Raw genomic sequence first — 10,496 nt, 5'->3', positions numbered from 1 at the left:
CAAGCCAAGGGCGCGTGGGAGTAAATGGTTTGTTAGGTGCGCCGGGTACAGAAGCTCAGCAGGGCAGGAGCCCGGGGCCCAGCAAGGGGCGACCCTGGGAAAGCCAGAGCCTCCTCCCCGGGTAACCTGTCCTCCCCCAGGTCCTGCGGTTTAGGCCCCTGAGGGTCTCCTCCCTGAAGATAACACCTAGGCCTCAGTTGTAGCTCAGCTCCAGGCCCAGCGAGGCCTGCAAGCTCACACCTGGAAAGCCGATGAATATTCTATGAGACCCTCCCCTAAGATTCCCGCCTTGCAGAGAGAATTAAAAGCCTCAGGACAAAGCACTTTGCGAGCTCTCCCCCTGGGGAGCACCACCCCCTCGGCCATTTTCTAACCCGTCTTCTTCCCGCAGCCGCGCGCATCTCCTAAACTCTAAGTGATCCCGCAAGACCTACAGCCAGGGCAGCAACTGGCAGAGGCAGCTCCTCACAGGCTCGTCCTCTGAACCTGACCCCCGGCTTCCTTTGGACTTCCCCAAAAGCCAGGTGAGCCCAGCCTAGGCTCTTCTGTTGCTTCTTCTATGCTGAGCCCTTTCTTCTTTTACTGTCCCCAGCTTTAATAAATGTTCCCTCATAGTCATCTGTACCCGTGTTGTGAAAGTTTTCCTGCATAACGCCAAGAACCCATACACTACCGGCCGGCCCTGAGGCAGACCCATTCAGGGTCAGGTCCTCTTTCCAGTAACAGGAGTGGCTGCATTTTGTGTTTGAATGAGAATATATGTCCACTTGTAATATGTAGTCTTTTGGAAATGTTACCAGAAAGGGGACCTAGCCCTTGGTGGGTTCTTGACTTCGTGCAAGAAAAATTTCACAACATGAGTACAGATGACTATGAGGGAACATTTATTAAAGCTGGGGACAGTAAAACAAAGGCTGGGGAAATGAGTCTAGGCTGGTCTGCTTTGGCTACCTAAGAAGTCAGTTAAAAGGGGGACTTTGGGGCAAGTTCAAGGGGTTTGTCTAGGATGAACTGCTGCTACCCATTGCTGCACTGGTTGCAAGCCTCATGGGGTCCTTAGAGTTTAGTAGATGCACGCCTGTGAGGGAAGAAGGGGTGAGGGAGGTGAAGGTGTGCGCTGGGGAAGGAGAGCACACGCCAGATCCTTTGACATGAGGCTTTTATTTCTCTCTTGCAGGTGGGAATCTTAGCGGAGGTCTAGGGAGGGTTTCAACAGAATATTCATCAGTTTTCTAGGAGTGTTCCTTCAGGGTTGCAGTCTTCACTGATTGGTCAGTGTAAGGGCAGGGGGTCATTAGTCATTGCAACTGGTCCTGGTATTGCCCACCTGGTTTTGTTGCTTTTCTGGGTCTGGAGCTGAAATACAACTGAGGCCTAGATGTTATCCGAGGGAGGTGACCTTCTATATCTGCTGTAAATTGCTCTGTCAGTTTGTTCAGCTGTCTCAGTTTCCCTATTTCATTTGTCCTGGCTTACTGGCCTGTCTCACTATGACAGTGGCAGCCACGATCACAGTCTGAGCCTGTGTGCAGAGAGGGCATCTTCTCCCTGAGATAAACATTTGGTTATTGTTTGAGGATGATGTTAGCAATCCAAATAATTATTCTGAAAAACTGTTAGAGTGAAGGTATTTTCTGGATGAACTTTCAGAAGAGGCACATTCCTATGTACCAGAAAGTATAGTTACACGTCTGTATTATAGACATCTGGATTGTTCAAGGGCAACTCAGAATTTTATTTTTTAATCCTTAACTGAGGATATTTTTTCCATTGCTTTTCAGAGTGGAAGGGTGAAAGAAACATCGATGTGAGAGAGACACATCAACTGGTTACCTCCCACACACACCCCAACCAGGGGTGGGGATAGAGCCTGGAACTGAGGTACATGCCCTTGGCCAGAATCAAACCCAGGGCCCTTCAGTCCATGGGCCAACGTTCTAACAATTGAGCAAAACCGGCTAAGGCAGGCAACTCAGAATTTTAAATTACAAGAGAAATATTGAACCAACTACATAAAACATTAACACCTCAATGAACAATTTTTCAGTGAGCACAGAGTTTTTAGTGAATAGAGTTAAAAGACACACCTAATAAAAGCTGCACAAATGTATTTTATATCCTGATTGCAATCTGCCTTAAATAACTAATTAATAAAATTCAACACAAACATACTTATCGCATTTAAAAAATATTTCTGTGTACTCAAGTTGTCAGTCCTTACATTCTAGAAAAGCATTAGAAAAGGTTACACATTGACGTATTTGTAATTTTAAGTAAAATAACCCACTAATGTCCCTGGGGATGGATGGATGGATGGATGGATGGATGGATGGATGGATGGATGGATGGGTAGATACATAGATACATACATACAGATAGATAGATGATAGATATAGATAGATGATAGATACATAGATATAGATAGATGATAGATGATACAAGAAGTACCATGTGATAGATACATACATAGATAGATGATAGATAGATATAGATGATACAAGAAGTACCATGTGACAGATAATGACAGAAGGCTAGGATAGGATTCTTGAGGTTTTGTAAGTTTTTTCTGTTTATGGATATATTTGAAAATAGCCATTACAAAGGTAGAATATGTCCTTGTAATTTCATATGCTGAGAAGGAAGCACTGAAAAGGGAGGAGGAACTTAGTTTCAGGGATGAAAGCATGTATGGAAACATCCAAAAATATGTTTAAAAACATGTACGTTTTAAGTCAATTATACTTAAATCAAACTTTTAAAAAAATGACCCAGCCAGGTGTGGCTCAGGGGTTGAGCATTGACCTAGGATCCAGATTGTGGTTCGATTCCCAGTCAGGGCACATGCCTGGATTGTGGGCTCGATCCCCAGTGGGGGGCATGCAGGAGGCAGCGGATCAATGACTTTCTCATCATTTATGTTTCTCTCTCTCCCTCTCCTGTCCTCTCTCTGAAATCAATAAAGACATATTTTAAAAAAACAACAACCCAACTTTAAAAAAATTTGTTTAAAACTTGCCACTACTCAGTCTTTTTACTGCTTTATCATAGATATTCTTGAGATTATTGTTGCTACTGTATGAGTAAGTAGGAAGTAAAATATAATGGTTTGCTACTTGAACATCTTACCATTTCCATGTTCGGTGACATCATTCTGGCGGTCTGAAACTGACAATAATGAGTGCATTTACACCAAGGCAATTGACAAAGATTACAAGGCTAGGCTTGACTTAAGGTATTATGGAATGTTTAGGTTTAAAGAAAGTGGTGGCATAAGTTCACAATGCAGATTAAATTTATAAGCATATGGTACAAGTGGGCTTTAAATTGTATATAGGATGACAAATTGAAAAAAAAAAAAATTTTCCTTCCAGTATTAAAAAAATAATGTGAGGGAAGTAACTCATGTCACTGAAGAATCAGTAAAATCCCAACACACGTCCTTGTTGCAGCACTGTTTTCTTATTGGTTAAAATAACATATTTGTAAGAAGAAAACAGGCAAGATTCTGAGCAGACATTTTAACAAAGGAGATAAGTACAGCATAAATAAATATGTGGGGGGGGGGAAATGCTCACCATCACGAATTCTTAAAAAAATGGAATTAAAACCAAAGAGTACCCCTACACTGATTTCCAGGGCTAATATTTACAAAGATTAATGATCACAAGTGCTGGCAATGTTGCAGAAGAACTGGAATTTTCATATAGTGTGGATGGGTGGTAAAGTAAAGGGAATCATAATTTTAGATCATAGTTCCACCTATCTTAAAATGTGAAACATTCACCTACACTGTAAGAGTTAAGAAATAAAACACACATCTATTTAAAAAACTGAATTCAACCTTTCATAGCAGGTTTATTGGTAATACCCCAAACCTGGAAATAACCCAAAGCATAAACAGATCATTAGATAAACAAAGTGGTAATCTACAGAACAGTATATGACTCAGCAATAAAAAGAATTAACTATGCACATAAGTATTACTGTTAAATGTCAAAGTAATTGCAAAACACGAAGAAAACCAGTACTTTTTTTTTTTTTTTAATCTTCACCCGAGGACATGCTGAGAGAGAGAGACAGAGAGAGAGAAACATCGATCGATTGCCTTCTGTACATGCCCCGACCAGGGATAGAACTTGCAACCCAGGTTTGTACCCTGACTGAGAATCAAACTGGCAACCTTTTGGTGCACAGGACGATGCCCAACCAACTTAAAATTGTAGAAAATATGAACTAATCTATTGTAAAGGAAGATAAATCAATGACTGCCTGGAAGGCTAGGGAAGGCAGGGAGACAGGTTATAAAAGGGCAGCAGTAAATACTGGGTGGGGCAAAAGTACATTTACAGTTGTTTGTATGGAAAATAATACAATAAAAAATACAAGAATAAACTGTTTCATGTTCTCACAAATATAAGCCTATTTTTACCCCACCTTGTATACAAGTGACAGATTAGTTTATTTCTCATATATCAAAGCTCACCAAATACTACACATTAGATAAGTGCACTGTGCTGCATATCAATTATACAAATACCTGAATAAAGCTTTAAAAATCGGTTACAAATAAAGACCTAGATATCCCTCTTTTCTAAGAAAATTAGGTTGGGAAGCCTATATGTACTCTACCATCTCTCTTTTTGTGTCCTGAAAGGCGCAGCCTTGCCTTAGTGGCAGCAAATATTGGCAAATATAGACTACTGCTATCTGAATCAACAGGAATATTGATTGCTTCACAAAAGACACATCCTGGGGACAACTACAGATCATCCCTCTTTCTGGCTTTGTTTTCTTGCCTGTTGAGCAATAACTTTGAGGCCAACAACCTGGAGATGCCAGGGGAATTCATAAAACTGTTAGATTATTTTCTCAACCAATAACATCATCTACAGAAAATAGTTGTGAAGGTCCTGAGATTGTCTGTAACCACAAGTCACACAAGCCATGGTGTCTTTCAGAAGACGGACGATCCATCTAATTTACTGAAGTTTTTTCCACTCACTATTAATACAGTGTTTCTGTCCTAATTGTGGTTCTACCTAATCCTGAGTCTTCCAACAAAAAAATACTAGCCTATGAAATTTTATATAACATGTCACATGGCTCCTTTGCAGTACCTGGGAAGTAGGTTCCCTCAATGTTGTTGGGCATTATGTAATATGTACTGTGAACAAGGCAACAAAATGCATATGGTTCACAGACGAACAAAGACCTCCTCTCCAGGGTGACCTATGAGCTCCCCAATAATCATGCCATGAGACTGCAAATTAGGAGCAGAGAGTCCTGCAGTCTTACATTGAAGGTTTTGGGCAGCAATGTAAAATAAGGCAATATTAAACGAAGAGCAATCTTTTGCCATCCTACCATCTCTTGTGGAGCACAGGAAATTGGGCACCCAACAAAATCTGTTCAGCTCTACATGCTGACAGATCACAATTCTGCTTTAAAGTCACCCCACACAGTGAACAGAAGCAACAAAATTAAAGGTAAAAAAGGAAAAAAAGACCTTCACAAAAACATAAATCAGAATGGTGTACAGTACAGTTTCAAGGTTGGTGAATGAGAAGCTGCAAAAATTCATTATAGCATAATGTGAGGACCACAATGTCCCTGAAAGAGGTAGCACTCTTAGCTGAGGATGGGTCCTCTTGACCAACAATGGGTCAGATGTATGCCCAGGTTAGAGACAAAAGAATGAGGATCCTGCCAAGAGCTTGGGGTGTTCATAATTTCCTCAAGCAAAAGGTAAAAGACAGGTCAGCTTCCCTGAGCACTCAGGGGTTATAACTTATGCACACTGTGTAGGTGAGCCAGGTGGTAGATGTAAAATGGCCTCAGTCACAAAATGTGACATCAATCCAGTAATATCTCTGAGAAGGTTAGAAAGTGCTATGTAGCTCATTAAAGCGTCACTTGTACCTAAAACTTATCAGGAATATAGCATAGTGTATGTTTCACTAAAAAGATTTAAAATAAATAGTTCTCAGAGTTTCCTTCAGTGTTCTTATACTGAGTGAAAAAGTAAAACATTTCCAGCACATTTAAGGCTTTCCTGCAGTGTGAACAATCTAGTGTCTAAAGAGGTTAGTTAGACTGAGGCTAAAAGATTCCCCACATTCACTACACTTGTAAGGTCTTTCTCCAGTGTCAACTATATGCTGTTGAATGAGGCTAGAGGAATGGCCAAAGGATTTCCCACATTCACCACACTCATACTTTTATCTAGAATGAACTCTAGAGTGTTGAATAAGGTTGGAACGTTGCCTGAAGGATTTCCCACAATCACTGCACTGATAAGGCATTTCTCCAGTGTGAACTCTATGGTGTCGGAAAAGGGTAGAACTCTGTGTAAAAAACTTCCCACACTCACTACACTCATATGGCTTTTCTCCAGTGTGACATCTCTGGTGTTCAATGAGGACAGAGTTTGTGATGAAGGACTTCCCACAATCACTACACTCATAAGGCTTTTCTCCAGTGTGAACTCTCTCATGTTTAAGGAGGTGATCTTTGCGTCTAAAAGATTTCCCACAGTTACTGCACTCATAAGGCCTTTCACCAGTATGACCTCTGTGGTGTTTAATGAGCTGAGATCTTTGTGTAAAGGACTTCCCGCAATAACTACACTCATACGGCTTTTCTCCAGTGTGAATTCTCTGGTGTCGAATGAGTCTATATTTATAGCTGAAGCATTTACCACAATCACTACATTTATATGGTTTTTCTCCAGTATGAACTCTCTGGTGACGAATGAGGCCAGAAGTACTGCTATAGGATTTCCCACATTTGCCACATTCATAAGGATTTTTTCCAGAATGAACTCGACGGTGTTGACTAAGATTGCTGCATTGTCTAAAGCATTTCCCACAAACACTGCACTCATATGGCTTTTCACCAGTGTGACATCTCTGGTGTTCAGTGAGGCTAGAATTTTGGCTGAAGGACTTCCCACAATCACGACACTCATATGGCTTTTCTCCAGTGTGAACTCTCCTATGCTGAAGGAGGTTATAGTTCTGTCCAAAGGTTTTCCCACATTCGTTGCACTCATAAGGCTTTTCTCCAGTGTGAACTCTCTTGTGTTTAAGTAGGTGATCTTTTCGTCTAAAAAACTTCCCACACTCACTACACTCATAAGGCCTTTCACCAGTGTGACCTCTGTAGTGTTCAGTGAGCTTTGAGGTTTGGCTGAAGGATTTCCCACAATCACTACACCCATAAGGCTTTTCTCCAGAGTGAACTCTCTGATGTTGAATGAAGACAGATCTGTAACTAAAGCATTTGCCACCAACACTGCATTCACATGTGTTTTCTCCAGTGTGAATTCTCTTGTGTTGAATGAATCTAGAGCTTTGGTTGAAGGACTTGCGACAATCACTACACTCATAAGGCCTCTGTTGAGTGTGAAGTCTCCTTTGTCCAATGAGGTTCACGTTTTGTCTAAGGACCTCTCCACATTTGCTACACGCAAAAAGCCCTTCTCCACAGTAGACACTCTGACGGTGCACAAGTTTCTGGTTGTGGCTAGCAGCTTTTTCACATTCACACCACTCATGATGGCTTTTTCCACAGTAAACAGTCTGCCCACCCTCACTGTCACTGTGTGGCTCTGCACTGTTAAAAGTGGCATGGTGCTGTAAATGGCCTGAAATGGCCGGGAGGTCCTCCTTAATCTCCCTAAGGGTGAACGTCATCCATGACACATAGCTGCACCTGGTCACAAACGAGGCTCTGCCCATATCTACTTTCCAGGGCTTCTCTTCACTGGCATCCCTCTGTTGCTGGAGAACATTTGCTCTGGAACAGAAGTCTCTCACACAGGCATCACTGAAGAATGCTTTCTGCTCAAGGTATGGTGCTTGGAAGTCAATCAGGTACAAAATAGCTTTCAAGACTGAGATGCTCCACTCACAAAGATGGGTCTTCTGTGTTGCTGGAACTCCCTTAGAAGCCCTGACCTGTGACTCTCTTGCTATAGACACACTCTGCTCAGAAGGGGCCTCCTCATCTTCTGTTTTATGCCAACAACCTGAAAGCAGAGAAATGCTGAGGAAATGAAAGTTGACATTGGTTGGAGGGGAAAGTCCCATTACAAAGGTTTGTCAGACATAATAGATTGCATGGGATTTTCTGAAAATAAGAGACTTGGAGACAGGTTGAATAAGGGGCTGCTGACCAATACTGGGCCTTTGAAGACCACAAATAGGGAAGACCTCGCCACAAAAGGGACCTAACGATGGCATGCACCACATGGAACAGAAATAGTATCGCCAACTTATTCTTCTGCTAACAGCGTTCTGCAGGGCTTGTTTGCTGGTGACATGGGCAAGTTGTACAGAAGGTTGGTTATTTTTTCCCCCTCCAGTAAAATTCAATAAATGAGTAGCTGGTGCCTGTGCACTACTTACGGATATATGTGCATCTCATAACACATGCACAGGTAAAATTTGGAGAATACTGAATAGGGAGCAGTGCAGAGGAAGAGGTGATGCTTGGAGGCCACAAGGGTGAAGATAGCAAGGAGCCAGAAGTCACAAGTTATATAAGTCAGCAAAGTATCAAGTATGGGGAAGAAAAGGTAGAAATGTGTTGTGGGCAGGGGAACTTTCACTAAAACACTACTGGACACAGGACAGAATTCTAGCATGATCAGAATACAGCCCTTATTGTCATGTCATTTCCCAGCTGCCACTCTCTGAGGTGAGGCCTCCTCTGAGACCATTTTGCCATGTCCACCCTGTGAAAAGAACAGGGCTCTCCCTGCACCTTCTATTGTACAACTACTCAGAACCTAAATGGTGTGAGATTTAATGAAAGACAAGAGAGGTGAGCAGCCAGCACTGACCCACAGCAATTTGGTATACCATAGTTTTGGGGGAAAACAATGTTACAAACAACTGAAGGTAGATCTTCCAAGTATAGTCCATTGTTCATGTAAGTAATGACCATGACCTGTCAGTAACAAAGAACTGTTAGCGAGAGGAAGGGGATAGAACTGGAAGCTACAGATCTGGACATAGTTACCCTGCAAGGCAGAGGGTGAAGAGAAGGTATGCATTACGCTATCTGCAGTAATTCTGACTTCTAGACACTTCTCTGCACTTTTTGAGGCAACAGGTGTAAGGGATGCCCAGAGTGTCCACAGCACAGGGCACTCCAAACAGCTCAGCACTGGCAGCCCCAACACATATGACAAGAAAGAGGGAGAAATTAGCAGGGCCTATGGTCTGGCTGTGGGAGAGAAAGCTACCTCTGGAGAAAAAAGGGAAGGAAGGACATCACCTCAGAACACTAGGAGAGAAGTGAAGGTCTTACCCACAGATGCTACAAGTACAAACACTTCCAGCATCACATCGTAGTACAGACGTCTTTGAGCCTCATCAAGGAGCCCCCACTCCTCCTGGGAGAAGGCAATGACCACGTCCTCAAAGTTCATATCCTGTCATAATGGGGACAGTTCAATCCATGATCAGCTTTGATCTTAGGATTTTATGTTCGTCATACCCACTACATTCGACATACATCTACTCCTCTACTGCCCACATCAGAGAAGATACCAGACCTTGATACCAGTCACTCTCTCCTTATATTCCCATTCATAGTGTGTCTTCCCACAACAGACATATGGCAGATAGATGATACCTTTGCTCTAGGCATGGCATGTAGGCCACACTGCCTCTTGTTAACACAGTGGGTGTCACAAACATAGAGTAGGGAGAGAATCTGGCCATAGTGAGTGTATGAGTGAGTAGACACTCGTCTTGCCAGGCAATACTCCTGTGGTCCCACACATTGTCCCTCCAAAACACAAAAACCATGGCATCACCCTTCACCCTTATGATCCCAACCCAAGGTGCTGATGCCATCAGTTTACACACCCTCTGCACTTAATTCTTTAAATCATACCTCTCACACAGCTACATTCCCAGAAGAGCTTTGAAGTTAACACAAACATGCCATGATGAGGACAATTTGTTCCGTGATCAGCATTTTCCCAAGGATTCTAATTTCAGCACTGCCTTAATCGATCACCTGCTCCCCCTTCTCCCTTCGCCATGCCAATGAAGATTTTCAAGTCCATGGGTCACTGAAGTTCACTATTGCATCAAGATCCTAACGATCAGTATATCAGCCTTCAACAAAAATAGGCAGGTGGGCACATAAATGGTATCGAAGCTCTGGACCTGGGATGTAGGACCACAACACCACCTCTTTTCAGGGAAGTCCCCTAGGGTTCCACAAATTGTTACCTCCAGTTACCACCAGACATGGGATCACCCTTCATTCACTCTTATGTCAAAGCCACGGCCCTGCGGCCATGAATTCACACTCCCTCTGCAAGTTCACATCACTCTTCCTACCACATCTCTCTCACGACTGAACTTACGCAGCCCAGGCCTCCTCCTGCCCTGCAACATAGTCATCTCCTGGCCTCTCTACTCATTACTCAGCATATGTGGTTGAGAGAATGCTTGGCAATTTCAAAAAGGATCAAT

General features: G+C 42.7%; 1 protein-coding gene across 1 annotated transcript; it reads right to left on the bottom strand.

The window, feature by feature from the left end:
- Window positions 1-6,139: 6,139 nt before the first annotated feature.
- LOC107539407 (uncharacterized) lies at window positions 6,140-9,831 on the bottom strand. The gene is made up of 2 exons (XM_016215895.2): window positions 9,316-9,831; window positions 6,140-8,029 (listed from the first exon to the last, which is right to left on the bottom strand). The coding sequence occupies exons 1-2, from the start codon at window positions 9,434-9,436 to the stop codon at window positions 6,219-6,221; spliced, it is 1,932 nt and encodes a 643-aa protein (XP_016071381.2). The 5' UTR covers window positions 9,437-9,831; the 3' UTR covers window positions 6,140-6,218.
- Window positions 9,832-10,496: the final 665 nt, after the last annotated feature.

The sequence above is a fragment of the Miniopterus natalensis genome, chromosome 18, assembly GCF_054644295.1.
Source record: "Miniopterus natalensis isolate mMinNat1 chromosome 18, mMinNat1.hap1, whole genome shotgun sequence".
NCBI classification, from domain to species: domain Eukaryota; kingdom Metazoa; phylum Chordata; class Mammalia; order Chiroptera; family Miniopteridae; genus Miniopterus; species Miniopterus natalensis.
This window is presented reverse-complemented; position numbering and strand designations above follow the sequence as displayed.